The following is a 19,828-nucleotide window of genomic DNA, read 5'->3' as shown; positions in this document are numbered from 1 at the left end:
AAAAAAATGACTTCATAATAAAAATGACAATATTATTAGCTCACAGTCTATTCTAGTATAATATAAAATAGAAGGCTTGCCAAAAGCAGGAAAAACATTTCCAAATAAGTCATTATAGATTACATTTCAAGTCTAAAAGAAAAACATATAAACATGTGTTTGTCCATCAAAACTTAGGGCATTTTGAATTCTTTCCTTATGGAAGAAATTTGACTTTTTTCAACACTACTTCCTTAATGATAATTTACTATGTCTTTAGCAAGTAGATAAGAGCTGGGTTCACAGTTTTATATATATATAATTTTAAAAAATTCCCTCAACAATAGGAAAACATTAAATGGTTACCTCTGCAAATGTGTTCCGATTGGCTTGCAAGCCAACTTTTACTACTTCAAAAGGGTTAACCACGATGGCTTCTGTTAGTCCAGATCCCAATCCAGCAATGGCAAATGTCTAGAGGGATAAATCAATCAATGATTTAAAACAAGTTATCATGTGTATTGGGTTAAGCATTCTATTCATTACACCATGTAGCTGAATGTTATGATGAGAATGGAGACCCCTAAATAAATGCACCATATAACATTACTAAACCATTTCAGTTCTTGATTAGATGCTGACAATTCATGAAGAAGAAATTACAGAAGCCACAAACCATATCCTAACAACTCAGAATAAAACGTCAAAGCCCCATCAACAAGGGCTTTTTCTTTTAACTAAAAGAAAAGCTGTTTTGCTGATTTAAGGTGGATATTAAAACATGTGCACATATGACAATTAAAAGAGAGTTTGACTTGTAAAAAGAGAGCTTCATTTTAAAGTGTCTACTTAAATACATTTTTCGAGCATGTAAAGAAATTCAAGGAGCAGAATCACAAGCATTTATTAAAAGTTAAATTTTAGATAACAAACAGCATAGCTGGAAGTATTTAAATGCCTAGTTGTATTCCTAGAGTCACTGTTCTAGATTAATAAACAAGACTGATGCTTTTATTCATCCTTTCCCTAATTAAAAAAAAACTCTGGTAATTGCAATAAAAAGTTGAGATCAGAAATGGTTAGGTTCTTCTGAGATACTCAGCTAAAAAACTAGAACATTCACCAAAGGATGTCTATATGCCAGTTTATTATTATGCCTGCTAAGAATTTCTAAAGTGCGAAAGAACAATTTTCTAGATTTTTTCCTGCAGGTAGAATGCTTAAGGGTTGTTTGTTTGTTTTTTTTCTTTTTAAAGAAAGATCTGCTTCAAAAAATAACCACAAAAATAATAAAAAGAAAACCAAAGCAACCCAAGTGTTCACCATAAGAAGAATGGATAAACAAACTGTGATATATACATGCAATAGACTACTATTCTGCCATAAAAAGGAATGAAGTCCTGATACATGCAACAACATGGATGAACCTTGAAGACATCATGTTGAGTGAAATAAGCCAGACACAAAAAGACAAATTTTGTCTGACCTCACAGATTTGAAACAATTAGAATAAGCTAACTCATAGAGTCAGAATCTAGAATACAGGTTACCAGGGATCAGAGTGGGGATAAGCAATGGGAAGTTAGGGCTTAAAATATATAGCATTCTTATTTGGTATGATGGAAGTGTTTAGGTAATGGATGATGGTGATGGAAGCACAACACTGTGAACACAATTAACAGCACTGATATATCTGAATATGATTAAAAGGGGAAATGCTGGATTGTATAAATGATAACAGAATAAGAATTTTTTTAAAAATCAATGGAATTATACTACACAAACATTGAACCCTAAGTCAAACCATGGGCTTTAACTAATAGTAGTACAATTATAAAAATATGTTATCATCAGTTGTAACAGATGTCCCACACCAGTACAAGGTGTTGGTGGTGGGGTGGTATATGGGAATCCTGTGTTTTATGCATGATTGTTCTATAAACCCATAACTTCTCTAATAAAGAGAGAAAAAAATAACTACAACAAAACCAATAAAGAGAAAACCCCAAAGCAGAAAAACAGCAAAACAACAGTGCAAACTTCTACGGGAAAAAATAATTCTTTAGTGTTGAAGCTCTAACTCCCAGGAGCAGTGGTATAGTACTATATATGACTAAGAAAAGAAAGAAGTCAATGAGGTGTTAAGAACAGGTAACTCTAATTAGGGATCTCTGGTATTTTCAAAATTGGGGAATAAAAGAAAGAAGGGAGAAAGGAATATTCTATGACCTTCTAGGGGAGGCAGGGTAGAAGGAGCACAGGATCCAGAAGCAGGAGGTTTGGGTTCAGATTTTCATTTTGTGACCACGGCCACTGTCATGTACAGTAGTTTGGGTACAGAAAAAGATGCCTAGCCCCAAGGGTACCTGGAGCCTGAAATCCAGGCTGCACCCTGCTTGCCACGCCGGAGAACCAGAGAGGCAACAGCAGGCTGAAAAGGCCACCTTTTCATAATTCAGGGCACCAGGTATTGCAGCAGCTCTGTGAACAAATCACTTATATTTTTTAAGCTCTGGTTTCCTCATCTGTAAAGTAGAGATATTATCTAATCTCCCTACCATGCAAGGTTATTATGAAGGTGGAAGTCCTTTTTAAAGTATTATACAAACACCATTGCTCTTGGTGAATATAAAAACTGAGAGGAAGAAAAGGATTGCACACAGATTCTAGAAGAGAGGGAAAAAGTAAAGATGTTTTCCTTTCACTCCTCTTCATTATAATTTTAATGAATATTAATGTTATATTTATATAGGCTAACATACCAAATATTTTATTTTATTCATTTATCTCAGACCTCCATCATGGAAACCAAAAGCAGAAAAAAAAAATTCTATCCCAAACACTTCTGACTGGGAAAGCTAAAATCCAGATGTTCAGGATTTTATTACTTACTAAATGCATTCTTCCAAGTAATTCACTTTTTTGTTCTTCTATAAAACTCAGCTATATTTGCTGTCAGAACTGGTGTTCAGCAGTCCCTTGTCAAAAGAATTGATCAGATATCAGCAGATTGTGTTACTTAGATTGTTCCAGAAACAACCATCACTGTCTGTTTCTTGCCTCCTAGGCTTTGCATGGGAGAACACCAAGGGACATTTAATGTCTAAGTGTCTAACAGTATCAAAAAGAAACTGGAATAAATCATTTCAAGAAAAAAGGAAAACTGTATATGGTTTGCATGCACTTGGTGAGAGTAGGTGGAGTGGCTAAATGCTTTTCTGTTTCAGTTTTCAAAAGAGTTGAAAGAACTGAAGTCTCTCACCTGGTCCCGGTGCTGGACACAAGAACAACCAGCTGGCCCTCTGGAGACCATATTTTATTGTCTCTTGTTAGGAAGCTCTCAATCCCCATTTTACCATGATGTAAGTTAAGAATGACATTAAGGGAAGACACCAAGGACTTAAAAAAAAAACCATGTAGCTAATTTTAGAATTTAGGCTATCTTTCTCCTTTCCTCCCAGGCCCTCCCGCACAACCACCTTTGTTAGGTAGGGAGTTGGAAGGAGGTTTCTTTGTCATAACAGAAAGTGACAGTATTAGGTTTCTTAGCAAGCTTCTTCCCAGAAAGGCAGTATGTATGGGTTTTTTGTTTGTTTTTAAATGAAAGATACTTCTTGGACAGTCGACTTGGCAGAATAAATATTCTGAAACACACCTTTACAGGTAAAGTAATTAAAGAGTTGAAGCTCAGAACATTGCCTCTCTGGTTGAGTTTGGAGATGAATTTCAGCAGGCAAACTAGGGGATTTGCCTAGAGGCTAGAAGGTACATTGCCAATTGGAGGGCCAATGAAGACTTAATTTAGTTTAGTTTATTTTTGCAGATTTGGAGGGGGAAATTAGTGTATTTGCCCTCTCTGGGACTCTTCTTGCATACATATTTGTAGAACTCATTTGGTCAATTAATTTAACTCGCTTTGTGAAAAGCACAAGGTCACCCAGAAGGAAGGGGTGGTGTAGGCAAATGTTCAAATCACCAAGTGATTTTCATGTAATAGTTGAGATGGGTCACTGTAAGAGCACTATTTTTCCTGGCTGAGTTGCATACAGCCATTCCTATAAAAGGCCCTTCAGTCTGCATCTGACCACGATATTATTGCAAGCATCCTGAACTCTCAGAGTCCTATATTTACTACAGGTAAAGCAAAAGCTGGAAAAATGACCTGTTAGGAAATACTCTTAGGCCTATTGATTTTGCATAAGTAGATATGCACAGTATATGTGTAAACATATGCATGTATTGGCTTTAAAAGGGTCTTTGATAAATGTGCTATTTGTTATATATTATTGACCATATCTCATACAGGTCTTTCCACACAAATCGTTATTGTCATAAATTCATCACTAGGAGCTATAAAATAGCCAAATTGTGAGTTATTAGGAAGATGGCTTTCAACAAGTAGCTGAACATTGAATAACTTGAATTCACATTTTAGTAGCTAGGCTTGGGGGAATCAAAAGGGTTCTTGTTTCCAGATTTTATTTTATGAAATAACACATACACTTAAGTATAATAAATACTCTCACTTACCAATGCTGGTGACAGTGACACATATCCTAGCAATTTCTTGTACTGCTCAAAGGTGAAAAACTGTGAAACAAAACCAAAACCAGAGATTTATAATAATTTCCTGCAACAAACTCTTTAATTGGCTCAAATTTCTTTAGTAAATCATTGTATTAACCAGCATTTTTAAAAAAATGATAAAAAATCTAGCAGTTTTTAATCTGGTCTCAGATAGTTGCTATTGGATCTTATTTTAACATTTTTAAAACATTCACATTTTCAAATGTGGCTATAATAACCTACAGAAGAGATGATGGAATCCTTTATAGCAGTAAATGAACCATATAACTTCCATTTACCATGACCATTTTCAGTTTTCCCGGATATCAATAGACTTCTTTTTTATGGCAGTGATTCAAAATTATAGGCATAGAGACCTGAAATCTTTGGTCTCCTATGTTTTCTCTATGAACTGTTTTCCCAGTGAATGCTCAATTTTCTAACCTATTTGTAAAAGATATCCACATCTCAGCCTAACTTTTTATAATGTTCTGTGTCTCCTTACTTTCCCATGGATTTTTTAAACACTAAGTGATAATGTAGTCATGATAAACACGGGAAAGACCTGATGAGGTAACCAAGTTCATACCCTACCTTAAAGTAAGACTGTCCTCAACCTAAATGAAGAAAGAGAGCTGCTTATTCTTTCTTTTAAAATCTGATGATGATGATGATGATGATGATGATGATGATAACGATTTTGTTGGCTCCTTCAATAGGCTATATTTAATGTAAGTTTTCTACAAACTGTTTTCTATGGAGGCAAATTTAATCAACCACCTTACATAATATATACATGATTCATTTTTTCTCCTCTCTTTCTATAATCTATATTTTGGTAAACAATTCTGCTTGAACCTGATGTTTTCTCCTGTGTTCACTGTCAAATAACTACCAATGTTACTGATAGACACACTCATAGGTCCTGCTAGGGTCTTATCTAAAGCTCCAGAAATGGCATGGAAATTATATTCACCCAATGTTTCCTACTCTATTACTTTATAGCCTAGTAAAATAGAGCAGGAAAAAAATACAGAAAATGAGGTTAAATAATACTCTTGTTAGAAAGAGATGGTTACTTGTGAACACAGCCGTAATGAATCTTTGGGCAGCCCAAGAGTCATACAACCTGATAGATTTAGATAGTTTTAAAGACCCTGAAACTGCTTTTATGTCATGGTCTTTCAGATCAACTATGGATGTAGACTTTTCCAGAAAAGGGATACATTCACTTACTCATCCAACAAATATTTATTGGGTGCCTCTTATTTTTGAGGCATTGGGGATGCAGTAGTTAACAAAGAGAAAACTCTGCCTTTTTGATGGCTGGTGAGTCTACATTTCTAGAGGATGGTGATAACTCTGAAACAACCCTGGTGTTGAAATAATATTCACTGGGGACACCACTGTTCTGATGAGATCTGGCCTAGAAACCACTAAACATGGAAGCAAAAATGTTATAGTCTTAGGTTTTACATTAAAGACTATTTTTCTTCCATCATTATGATCAGCATCACTATTCTTGGACAATCACTTTGTCAAAATTATGAAGTGTGCAGTCCTTGGATTGAATCCTGGCAATGTTACTTAGCTGTTAAAGCAAGCCAGTCCATTAACCTTTCTAACCCATCACACACACACTTACACATGCATTTGTGTACTCATGCACAATTATAATGGAAAAAAGCTTTTAATGAAACAATTTATCTTTATTATGTGTAATGCACTCTGTGTCTATTGTAGTATTAAAAAATTTCTGGTCAGAACTGACTAAATTTGGTGACCCATTACATTGATTTCCTGACACAATAATGGGTTATGATCCATATTTTGAAAACAGTAATCTAGGGGACCCACATTGGGTTTAAGGAAGTTCTGGGAGATAACAGAATCCATACTCCATAAAGGGTCTCACCACTTTGTTAGCTTCCAGTCTGAAGCTGTTTTTTCTGGCTCTTATTACAGAGGATTAAGGACCAAATGGTATCTCAAGGTAGAAGCCTGGAGACATGGATTCTGCCTGTCAGTCCAGTGATTCTCCCAGGGCACTCCAGTTCTACACCCTGGGGCAATCCCACACTTTTCATTTCCCTGTCAATAAAACGGTTTAAAACAACATCATCAACCAGACACACTGCAACTAGTTTATTGGTGTTCATCAGCAGTCTTGCTGGATGCTTTTGGTGTGTGACTAGAATAATTCAGGTTCCTGGGAATAAAGAAGCCCTACAGGTCACAGTGATTCATTGCTAATGTGCTAAATTCAAAAGCAAGGAACAATATATTATCACATATTTTAATAAACAATTACTGCTTTAAATTAAAACAAAACATTGTTTTAATTTCTTCCATTGGGACTGAAATTTCTAATTTACTAGATATTTAAAAGTGGAAAAGCTAAAATCTTTTAAAATTAATTTTCAACAATAGTAAAATAATATAAATGTCTTCATTGTATTTGAAACTAGTATTTACTAAAAAGATTCAGTCATTCATTTGACGAATATTGTTTAGATATCTCCCCTGTTCAAACCTTATAAGACATTATACTAAGACTATATTCTTAAGAACTAATAGATTAGAGGTTATTTTAATTTCTGTCTATATAACAATACTCCTTTTTGGGTTTCATGGTATTTCTTAACACTTTCTCATCCAGAACACTAGTTAATGCATAGATGTGATAAAAGTATGCTGTTGTATAAGATATGAGGTTATACTCTAAGAATGAAATTAGGAAGTTTAACATGTAATAAAGTTACTTACACAAAGTCCTGAAAATATAAGGAGTTTTGAAAACATTCATAATCAATCAAGGTTTTGGGAACCTTGAATATAAAATGTGGAATCAGTTAATTTTGCTGTATATAATTTATATTCTAGAATCTAGAAAGTTGTAGTCTGACTGAATTTATTCTAGGGAGAGGGGGCTGGATCTGGAGCACAAGCCATTATGTTCCCCAGGGAAGTGCCATTATGTGGCAGGGCAGGAGGAGGCCAGTACACTTTGCCATAATCTATGTGAACCAGCTCTCCAGACTGTACTTTTCCTTTGCTTTCAGTCCATTCGCACTAAGCAATCTTCCGTTGATTAATTTAGCCTCTCAGATATTCTGTTCTAGGATGCAGTTAAATTACATGGAAACAATCGAACCATTTGGCTTTTGCTTTTAGCAAGTGGGACAGGAGCAGTAATCAGTCCAGGGCTAATTATTCTCCATTACTGAGGCAAGACTTTTCTGAGTACCTTTTTCAATGTCCTGTAAATTTCGAGGTTTTCCAGTTTGACTGGTGGGAATAGACACTATTCCCAGCCCTGTGTGAAAGCCAAGCACCACTCCCCTCTATTCTTTTCAGATGATTCTTACCAGACCTTGGTAGTTTTCTTACATGTACATGCTGACCACTACAGGCAAACCGTGGAGATATTGCAGGTTTGGTTCCAGACCACCACAATAAAGGGAATATTGCAATAAAGCAAGTCACACAATTTTTCTGGTTTCCCAGTGCATATTAAAGACATGTTTACACTATGCCGTAGTCTATTAAGTGTGTAATATCATTACGTCTTAAAAATAATGGGCATACTTTAATTAAAAATATTGTTAGAAGTGCCAATCATTGTCTGAGCCTTCAGTGAGTCATATTCTTTTTGCTGGTGGAAAGTCTTGCCTTGATATTGATGGGTGCTGATTGGTCAGGGTGGTGGTCCCTGAAATGTTGGGGTGGACTGTGGCAATTTCTTCAAATAACACAATGAAGTTTGCCACATCAATTGATTCTTCCTTTCATGAAAGATTTCCCTATGGCATCCATGCTACTTGATAGCACTATACCCACAATAGAACTTTTTTTTCAAATTTGGAGTCAATCCTTTCAAAATCTGCCACTGCTTTATCAACTAAGTTTATGTAATATTCTCAATATTTTCTTGTCATTTCAATAGTGTTCACAGCATCTTCACCAGTAGTAGATTCCATCTCAAGAAACCACTTTCTTTGCTCATCCATAAGAAGCAACTCCTCATCCATTCAAGTTTGATCATGAGAGTGTGGTAATTCAGTCACTTCTTCAGACTTCATTTCTAATTCTAGTTCTCTTGCTATTTCTACAACATCTGCAGTTACTTCTTCCACGAAGTCTTGAAAGACATCCATGAAGGTTGGAATCAACTTCTTCCAAACTCTTGTTAATGTTAATATTTTGACCTCTCATGACACAAATGTTCTTAATAACATCAAGAGTGGTGAATCCTTTCCAACAGGTTTTTGACTTACTTTGCCCAGATCCATCAGAGGAATCACTATCTATGTCAGCTACAGCCTTATGAAATAAATTTCTTAAAGAATAAGACTTGAAAGTCAAAATTACTCCTTGACCCATGGGCTTCAGAATGGATGTTGTGTTAGCAGGCATGAAAACAACATTCATCTCATTGTACATCTCCATCAGAGCTCCTGGATGACCAGGTGCATTATCAAAGAGCAGTAATATTTTGAAAGAAATCTTTTTCTTTCTGAGCAGTAGATCTCAACAGTGGGCTTAAAATATTCAGTAAACCATGTGGTAAACAGATGTGCTGTCATCCAGGCTTTGTTTTTCCATTTATAGAGCACAAGCAGAGTAGATTTAGCATAATTCTTAAGGGTTTTCAGAATGGTAAATAAGCAGGGGCTCAACTGAATGTCACCTGCTGTATTCACCCTTAATAAGAGAGTCAGTCAGCCTGTTCTTTGAAGCTTTTAAACCAGGCATTGACCTCTTCTCCCTAGCTATGAAGGTCCTAGATGGTATCTTCTTCCAATATAAGACTGGTTCATCTATATTGAAAATCTGTTGTTTATTGTAGCCACTTTCATCATTTCTCTTAGCTAGATCTTCTGTATAACTTGTTGCAACTTCTACATCAGCACTTGCTGTTTCACCTTGCACTTTTATGTTGTGGACATGGCTTTTTTTCCTTAAACCTCATGAACCAACCTCTGCTAGCTTCAAACTTTTCTTCTGCTTGCTTACCTCTCTCAGCCTTCATAGAATTGAAGAGGGAGCCATGATCTGGATTAGGCTTTGGCGTAAGGGAAAGTTGTGACTGGTTTGATCTTCTATCCAGACCACTAAAATTTTCTACGTATCAGCAATAAGGATGTTTCCCTTTCTTATCATTCGTGTTTTCACTGGAGCAGCATTTAAAAAATTTCCTTCATGAACTTTTCCTTTGCTTTCATAGCATGGTTAACGATTCGGTGCAAGAGGCCTGGCTTTCAGCCTGTCTTGGCTTTTGACATGCCTTCATCACTAAACTTAATCATTTCTAACTTTTGATTTAAAGTCAGAGACATGTGACTCTTCCTTGCACTGTAACACTTACTAGATATTGTAGGGCTATTTTATTTTTTTAAAAAGATTTATTTATTTATTCCCCCACTTCACTCTTTCCCTCCCCCCACCCTGCTGTTTTTGCTGTCTTTATCCATTTGCTGTGTGATTCTCTGTATCTATTTTCTTTTTGCCTTCTCTTCTCATTTTTTCTCTTTTAGGAATCACCTGGATTTGATCCTGGGGGCCTCTAATGTGGAGAGAGGTTCCCTGTCAGCTGTGCCACCTCAGTTCCTGGTTTCTGCTGCACTTTACCTTGACTCTCCCCTTAGTCTCTCTTTTGTTGCATCATCATCTTGCTGCATGACTCACTTGTGCAGGCACTCGGCTCACCATGTGGGTACTCACATGGGCACTTGGCTCACCATTCAGACACTTGGCTCACTGCACTGGCACTCAGCTTGCCACAAAGGTATTTAGCTCACCATATGGGCACTCAGCTCACCAAGTGGGCACCCACATGGACACTTGGCTCACCACGTGGGCACTTGGCTCATCACACAGGCACAATCCTCAGGGACTGAACCAGTGTCCTCTCATATGGTAGGCAGAAGCCCTATCACTTGAGCCACATCCAGTTGCCTGTAGGGTTATTTTTTTATTAGAGAAATTTGAGTTTACAGAACAAATGGGCACAACATGCAGGGTTCCCATACACCACCCTACCACCAACATTTTGTACTGGTGTGGAACATTTATTATAATTGATGATAGCACTTTTTATAATTGTACTATTTTTTTTAACAGTAATGTCATTTGTTACAATTGATGAAAAATGATTATAGAATAGTTCTATTTGTCATCCATATTTACAGTAGGTATATTTTCCCCATATACCTCCTTATTATTAACACCTTGTATTAGTATCATACATTTGTTATAATTAATGAAACAACATTCTTTTGCTTGTACTATCAACTATAGTGCATCATCTATAATAAGGTTCACAGTATTGTAAAATCCTATATTTTGTCTTTTAACTTTTATTCTAGTTATATATATATATATAAATTATTCTAGTTAAATATATATATATAACTAGATAGATAGAGATATCCTAAAATTTCCCTTTCTAACCATACTTACTTATATAGCTCAGGGCTATTGACTACACCCACAATAATGTGCTACCATCATCACCATCCATTTCCAAACCTTTACCATCAGCATAAATAGAAATTTTGTACAAGTTAAGAAGCAACTCCCCATTCCCGTTCTTAGTAACCTATATTCTAGATTCTAATGCTATGAGTTTGCTGATTATAATTAGCTTATAGCAATGAAATAATTCAATATTTGTCCTGTTGTGTCTGGCTTATTTTCTCTCAACATAACATCTTCAAGTTTCATTCATGTTGCCACATGCATTAGGATGTCTGTTGTCCGGTACGAGGGCTCGGCCTCACTTATGCCCAAGAGTCAGGGGGGGCTCGCTCCTGCCTAACCACCGGCGGGAGGTACTCCTAAAAGGAGCACCAGTTCTTCCAGGCGTGGGGGACGCGCGGTTAAGAAGGAACCACGGAGACCGCCTGAGCACAGGAACAGGTCTGCTTTATTGCGGAAGTACACTTGGTTATATAGGGTTGGGTAGAGGGAGGGGTTGGAGCTAGGGCGGGTTAGCTCGGGGGCGGTAGTGGATAGGTGGAAGTGGGCGGGTGGCTATGAGATAAGCAGTCGCTAGGGAAGGAGGCAGATTATATGTTGGCAATGTGGGCGGGACTGGCGGGAAAGACAGCAACCGGCTGGAAGGGGAAGATAGCAACGGCTGGGAAGAGGGGTGGAGGGAGGCAGTAACAGATGTCATTCCTTTTTATGGCTGAATAATGTTCCTTAGTATGTATATACCATATTTTGTTTATCCATTCATTCACTGGATGATGGACACTTGGATTGCTTCCATCTTTTGGCATTTGTGAATAATGTTGCTATGAACATCGGTGTGCAAATGCCTGTTTGAGTCACTTTTTTAGTTCTTCTGGGTATATATACTAGCAGGATTGCTGGACCACATGGCAATTCTACACTGAGCTTCCTGAGGAACTGCCAAGCTGTCCTCCACAGTGGCTGCACCATTTTACATTCCTACCAGCAGTGAATGTTTCTATTTCTCCACATCATATCCAACAATGGTAGTTAGTTTTCTCTCCTGTTAATAGTGGCCATTCTAGTGAGTAAGAAATGGTATCTCATTGTGATTTTGATTTGCATTTCCCTAATAGCTAGTGATGTAGAACATCTTTTCATATGCTTTTTAGCCATTTGTATTTCCTCTTTGGAGAAGTGTTTTGCCCATTTATATTAATAATCAGACTGTCTTTTTATTGTTCAGTTGTATGATTTCTTTAAAGATTCTGGACATTAAGCCCTTATTGATATATGGTTCCCAAATATTTCCTACCATTGAGGAAGCTGTCTTTTCACTTTCTTGACAAAGTGCTTTGATGAACAAAAATTTTCCATTTTGAGGAGGTTGCATTTATCTATTTTTTTCTTTCATTGCTTATACTTGCATATGCTTATTTTTTTCTTTCATTGCTTATACTTGCATTGCTTATATGTATAAAGTCTAAGAAACCATTGCATACACAAGCTCTTGAAGGTGTTCCCTTACATTTTCTTCTAGGAGTTTTATAATCCTGGTTCTTATATTTAGGTCTTTGATCCATTTTAATTTTTGTATACCATGTGAGATAAAGGTTGCCTTTCATTCTTTTGCACATGGATATCTAGTTCTCACAGCACCATTTGTTGAGGATACTATTCTTTCCCAGTTGAGCAGACTTGGCAGGCTTGTCAAAAATCAATTGGCAAAAAAAAAAAAAAAAAATCAGTTGGCCATAGATGTGAGGGTCTATTTCTGAACTCTCAATTTGATTCCATTGGTCAATATATCTATCCTTTTGCCAGTACCATGCTATTTTGACCATCGTAGTTTGTAATATGCTTTAAAGCTAGGAAGTATGAGTATTTCAACTTAATTCTTCTTTTTCAAGATTTTTTTTGGCTATTTGGAGTCCTTTACCCTTCTAAACATATTTTATAATTGGCCTTTCTATTTCTACAAAGTAGGCTGTTGAATTTTGATTGAGATTGTGTTGAATCTGTAAATAAATTTGGGTAGGCTTGACATCTTAATGATATTTAGTGTTCCAATCCATGAACATGAAATGCCCTTTCATCTATTTAGATCTTCTCTGATTTCTTTGAGCCATGTTTTGTAGTTTTCTGCATACAAGTCTTTATATCCCTGGTTAAATTTATTCCTACATATTTGATTTTTAAAGTTTCTATTGTAAATGGATTTTTTTCTTGATTTCTTCTTCAGATTGCTCATTACTAGTGTGTGGAAACATGACTGTTTTTGCATATTGATCTTGAATTCCACCACTTTGCTGAACTTGTTTATTAGCTCTCATAGCTTTGTTGTGGTTTTCTGGGATTTTCTCTGCAGGATCTTGTCATTTGCAAATAGGGAAAGTTTTACTTCTAACTTTCCAATTTGGGTGCTTTTTATTTCTTTTTCTTGCCTTTATTGCTCTGTCTAGAACTTCCAGCACAATGCTGAATAACAAGTGTGACAGTGGGCATCCTTATCTTGTTCCAGATCTTAGAGTAAATGTTTTCAGTCTCTCACCATTGAATACAATGTTAGTAGCAGGTTTTTCATATATGCTTTTTATCATGTTGAGGAAGTTTGCTTCTATTTCCATTTTATGAAAAATTTTTTGAGTTAATTTTTTATTTTTAAAGAAACTTTGATTACATAAATGTTACTTCATAATATAGGGAAAAGTAAAAAAGAATAATAGCAATACTATCACCAATAATACGAATACTGAAAAAAAAAAAAAGAGAATTTCCATATACCCCACTCCTTCCCCCTCACACACTCTCCCACATTAACAACATCTTTCATTGCTGTGGTACATTTGTTACAATTGATGAACACATATTGAAGCATTGCTAATATCCATGTACTATAGTTTACATTATAGTTTATACTTTGCATCATACACAACTTTATTAGTTTTGACAAAATGTACAATGTCCTGTATCCATCATTGCAATGTTGGGCAATGTTAGACAATTCCAAGGTCCTGAAAATGCCCCCATATTACAACTATTCTTCCCTCTCCCTCCCCACAGAACTTCTGGTGACCGTGGCCTTATATCAATGACTAAATTTCTACCATTGATAAAGTATTATAAGTCTATAATAGAATAATAGTAACTCTGTTTTGGCCCATTGTTCATTCTCCAGTCCTGAGGATTTTGGGATTGTGATACCCACTTTGTTTCTGATTGAGAGGGGGCTTAGATCCCATGAGGCAGATGGATGGAACTATATTGCTTGTAGTTGTAAATACTCTCTTTCTTTGGGGGTATGAGCATTGTTCATCATCATCCTTTTGTTAGTTATCTTGGGCAAGTCCAATGAACTGGAGAACAAGTGTTGCAAAACTTGCTGAGATTCAGGACTTGACCGTCATACGAACAGACTGAAGATTTAAGTCTCTGGGACATATATGTAATGAGTATAGTGCTAATTATAGGTTCAAATAAAAGGGACAGTAGAGTCATGTGTAGGGTAATTTGATTGAGTCTAACTTTGTTACATTGGGGAACATATGTTCCAAAGTAAGGCCTACTGACAGGATGCTTTTGAAATGTTTTTATCAAGAAAGGAGGCTGGATTTTGTCAAATGCCATTTCTGCGTCAATGAAGATGATCATGTGTTTCTTCCCCTTTGTTTTGTTAATGGATTGTATTACATTAATTGATTTTCTCGTGTTGAAACACCTTTGTGTATCTGCAATAAAATCCACTGAATCATGGTATATAATTTTTAAAATGTGCTATTGGATTTGATTTGCAAGTATTTTGTTGAGGATTTTTGTATTTATATTAAAAAAAAGAGCAATCGGTCTGTAATTTTCTTTTCTTGAAGTATCTTTATCTGACTTTGGTATTGGGGTGATGCTGCCCTCACAGAATGAGTTAGTGTTCCTTCCTCTTTGATTTTTTGAAAAAGTTTAAGCAGGATTGGAGTTAAATCTTCTTAGAATGAAATTCTGAAGCCATCTGGTCCTGAGCTTTTCTTTGTTGGGAGGTTTTTGATGACTGATTCAATCTCTTTACTTGTAATTGGTCTATTGAATTCTTCTATTTCTTCTAGAGTCAGTGTAGGTAGTTTGAGTGTCTAGGAATTTGTCCATTTCATCTAGATTGTCTAATTTGTTGACATACAGTTGTTGATAGAATCCTCTTATATTCCTTTTTATTTTTGTGGGGTCAGTAGTAATGACTCCCCTCTCATTTCTGATTTTATTTATTTGTATCTTCTCTTTTATTCTTTGTCAGTCTAGGTAAAGGTTCATCAAGTTTATTGATTTTTTCCAAAGCACCAACTTTGGGTTTTGTTAATTCTTTTTTTTTAATTCTCAGTTTCATTTATTTCTGCTCTAATCTTTGTTATTTCTTTCCTTCTGCTTGCTTTGGGATTAGTTTGCTGTTCTATTTTGAGTTCTTCCAGGTGTGTAGTTTGGGCTCTTCATTTTAGCACTTTGTTATTTTTAATGTAAACATTTAGAGCTATAAATTTCCCTCTTAGCTCTGACTTCAAGCATCCCATAATTTTTTGATATTTTGTGTTCTCATTTTCATTCATCAAGATATTTACTGATTTCCTTTGCAATTTCTTCTTTGACTCATTGATTGTTTAAGAATACCTTGTTTAACTTCCATATATTTGTGAATTTTCCACTTCTCTGCCTGTTATTGATTTCCACATTTGTTCCATTATAGTCAGAAAAAATGCTTTGTATGATTTCTTTTTTTTTAACTATTTATTTATTTTTAAAAATTACATTAAAAAAATATGAGGTCCCATTTAACCCCACCGCCCCCACCCCCCACTCCCCCCACAGCAACACTCCCTCCCATCATCGTGACACATCCATTGCACCTGGTAAGTACATTTCTGAGCATCACTGCACCCCATAATCAATGGTCCACATCATAGCCCACACTCTCCCACATTCCATCCAGTGGGCCCTGGGGGGATCTACAATGTCCCGTAATTGTCCGTGAAGCACCACCCAGGACATCTCAACGTCCCGAAACCGGCTCCACATCTTATCTCTTCCTCCCATTCCCCAAACCCAGCAGCCACCATGGCTACCCTTCCCACACCCATTCCACATTTTCTCTGTGGACACTGGATTAGTTGTGTCCATTGCACATCTATGTCAAGTGGGGGCTTAGATTCCATATGGATACTGGATGCACTCCTCCTGCTTTCAGTTGTAGACACTTTAGGCTCCATGGTGTGGTGGTTGACCTTCTTCAACTCCATGTTAGCTGAGTGGGGTAAGTCCAATAAATCAAAGTGTAGGAGCTGAAGGCTTTGTATAATTTCAATCATTTTACCTGCATTGAGACTTGTTTTGTCACTCAACATGTGGTCAGTCTTGGAGAATGATCCACATGCACTTGAGAAGAATGTATATTCTGGTGTTTTGGGGTGAAATGTTCTGTATAGGTCTGATAGATCTAGTTCATTTATCATATTATTGAAATTCTCTGTTTTCTCATTGATCCCTTGTCTATATTTTCTATTTATGATGACAGTGGTATATTAAAGTCTCCAACTATTATTGTAGTGACAACTTTTTATTCTTCAGTTTTGCCAGTGTTGCCTCATGTATTTTGGGGCATCATGGTTAGGTGCATAAATAGTATTTCTTCTTGGTAGATTGTCCCTTTTATTAGTATATAGTGTCCTTCTTTGTCTCTTATAACAGTTTTGCATTTAAAATCTACTTTGTCTGATATTAGATTGTGCTTTTTTATTCATTCAGTGAATCTGTGCCCTTTGATTGGGGAGTTTAAACTATTAACCTTCAGTGTTATTGCTGTAAAGGCAGTGCTTACTCCAGCCATTTTATCTCTTGATTTTTATATGTCATTTCTTCTTTCTTGTTTCTCTTTTTACCCTTATAGTTATCCTTTTTTAAAATAATTTTTTAAAACCTTATTTTGTACATTTAATAATTGAAAATATAACCAATAATTAAAAAATAAAAAGAAAACAATTGACTAAAACATACATTTCTCAATTAAATGTACTGTATACATATAAAAAATTTTATTGTACAATATGTTACACAATATATTTGGTTCATAGTAGCACAATCATACAGTATTTGTCCTTTTGTGTCTGGCTTGCTTTGCTCAACATAATGTCCTCCAGGTTTATCCATGTTGTCATATACTTTACGACTTCTTTTCTTCTTATAGCTGTATAATATTCCATTGTGTAAAGGCACCACAGTGTGTTTACCCATTAATTGGTTGATGGACACCTGGCTTGTTTGCAACTTTTGGCAATTGTGAACCAATTTTAGTTATCCTTACTGATGATCTTCACTTCTTCACACAACACAAAGCTCCTCTCTCTGTCTTTTCCTTTCAACCCTTTAGTGTTTTTTTGTAGGGCAGGTCTCTTGTTGATGAAACTCTCTCAGTTTCTGTTTACCTATGAATATTTTAAACTCTGTCATTTTTGAAGTTCAGTTTTGCTGGATAAAGAATTTTTGGCTTGCAGTTTTTCTCTTTTCAGTATGTTAAATATATCATACCACTGTCTTCCTGTCTTCATTTGTGATGAGAAATTGGTATTTAGTTATATTGCTGATCCCTTGTGTGAAACAAGTTGCTTTTCTCTCACTGCTTTCAGAATTCTCTCTATCTTTCACATTTGACATTCTGATTAGTATGTGTAGTTCTATTAAGATTTATTCTGTTTGGAGTATGCTGCACTCCTTGGATATATATATTAATCTCTTTCATAGGAGTTGGGAAATTTTCAGCCATTATTTCCTCGAACATTCTTTCTTTCCCTTTCCCCTTCACTTCTTCCTCTGGCACACCCATGACTCATATGTTTGTATGCTTTATACTGTCACTCAAATCCCTGAGACTCTTGCTAATTTTTAAAATTCTTTTCTTTATCTGTTCTGTAAGATTTTGATTGCTCTGTCTTCTAGTTCATTGATTCTTTCTTCTGCCTGTTCAAATCTGCTGTTGTATGTCTCTAGTGCATTTTAGTCTCTTTTATTGTGCCCCATATTTTCTGTTAGTTTTCTTTTTATGCTTTCAAACACTTCTTTATGAGCACACATTGTCTTTTTAATATCCTTTATCTTTTTAGCCATATTTTCCTTCATCTCCTTGAATTGATTTAGATTTGTTTGTACTTCTTTGATAAGTTGTTCCAAATTCTGTGTCATCTCTGAAGTTTTTTTTTTTTAAACATTTTTGCACAAAATCATATTGTGGGATGAGCAAATAACCCCACAAGATGGTCTAAGGCATAAAACCAAAACCAAACAAAACAGCTTATCCAGCATAAATATTCTATGGTCAGACAGAATGAAGAATTAAACTCACATACCTTAATGTTTCCACTAAGAAAATAGAAACGTTTTTTCCTGGCAGTAAATCCTTTACAATGAACTTAGTCTTTTTATGTAGTATAGTTTAATTTTCTTTGTTCAGGACCTCTCTTCCAGACTTACAATTATACTGATTTTAAAAAATTACCATTGTAAAAAGGGCAGAGATTTTTCTACACAGATATTTCTACCAATGAATATATGGTCAGGCAAATAAAAATGTTAAGTGCATGAAAGAACTTAAAACAAAAAAAAATCATGTGACTGACTTACAAAATTAGAATTCTCCCTGAAATTAGAGAGTACTGCTCCTCAATTGTTACTATAAACTTAACTTTTCCATACTTGAGATAACTTATAGCCAAATTATTTAATCAAAACATTAAAAATTACCTATTTAATATCTTATGTGTAACAGTTTTTAAAATCCTTTAGCATTTATTTAGGGGGATAATCACTCTCACATCATAGCTAAGGCATAAGAAATGTCAAAAATTTGGGGGGAAACAATTACTGAGAAATGAGAAAGAGAAAAGTCTCTATACCCATAGATATGACAGTCTTGTTCCTTTTTAACAATCTTTACCACAGCATGGATTATTATTAACAGTCAGCAATCAAATGTATTTCACATCTGAATAGTTACTGCCTCTATTGTATTAATCTGATCTTTTTGTAGTGAAATTACAAGTGCAATATTTTAAAAAATCAGATATAGGAACTCTTATTTTATTGTCAACTTTACATTTGTCAAGAGCAACATTGGCTAGCTAACATAACTATATTCCAATAATGACTGAAATAATAACTGCTGCTTGCATTTTTTCCTCCAGGTCTCCATTTCCCCCATGGATCTTCACCCAAATAATGAAAGTAATACAATTGCAATTAAGTTTACTATTATCAATGGCACTGTCTTCATGGTTCTTACAGATCAAATCAGGTTCATTAGCTGAGATTTAATTCTTGCTCCTCTCCAAATCCACCAATTCCTTGGGCTGTTCTCCAGCCAATGTTCTTGAGGAAGTGCTCCTCATGCAGTACAGGGATGGCATTGATACAGAGCAGGGCAACCTGCAGCAGTGAGTACAGGGTAAAGGCCATGGCTTCCAGAGCCACCCTGGGCTCAATAGCTCACATGCCTGGGACACGTTTTCACCACAGACTGAGCTCTCCTCTCCTCTGAAGTTTTAATTTGTTCCCTTGATTGGGCTATATCTTCCTGTTTCTTAGTATGGCTTGTAATTTTTTGCTGATATCTAGGCATCTGATTATCTTGATGAGTTTACTCTGAAGGTCAATTTCTCTCTCTTGCCTAGGGATTTATTATTGACTGACTTTATGTTAAGCCTCTTCTTTGATGCTTAGTCCATATTATTCTAGGACTGTAATGTCTCCTGTATAAATTAATACATTTTCTTTCCATTTTTTCTCTCCATATTTTTCATTC

At 35.7% G+C, this 19,828-nt stretch overlaps 1 protein-coding gene across 4 annotated transcripts in view; it reads right to left on the bottom strand.

The window, feature by feature from the left end:
* Positions 1-19,828, bottom strand: part of SLC25A21 (solute carrier family 25 member 21) — a 560,688-nt gene that overhangs the window by 50,553 nt on the left and 490,307 nt on the right. For all 4 annotated transcript variants that reach the window (XM_004465782.5, XM_071213973.1, XM_071213972.1 and 1 more), the window contains 2 exons: positions 4,510-4,569; positions 346-453 (listed from right to left, as the gene is read on the bottom strand). In XM_004465782.5, the coding sequence (XP_004465839.1) occupies positions 346-453; positions 4,510-4,569 (168 nt within the window). The remainder of the gene's footprint in view (positions 1-345; positions 454-4,509; positions 4,570-19,828) is intronic.

The sequence above is a fragment of the Dasypus novemcinctus genome, chromosome 3 (genome assembly GCF_030445035.2).
Source record: "Dasypus novemcinctus isolate mDasNov1 chromosome 3, mDasNov1.1.hap2, whole genome shotgun sequence".
Taxonomy (NCBI): Eukaryota; Metazoa; Chordata; class Mammalia; order Cingulata; family Dasypodidae; genus Dasypus; species Dasypus novemcinctus.
Note: the sequence above shows the minus strand (reverse complement) of the source record. Positions and strands in the feature narration are given on the sequence as shown.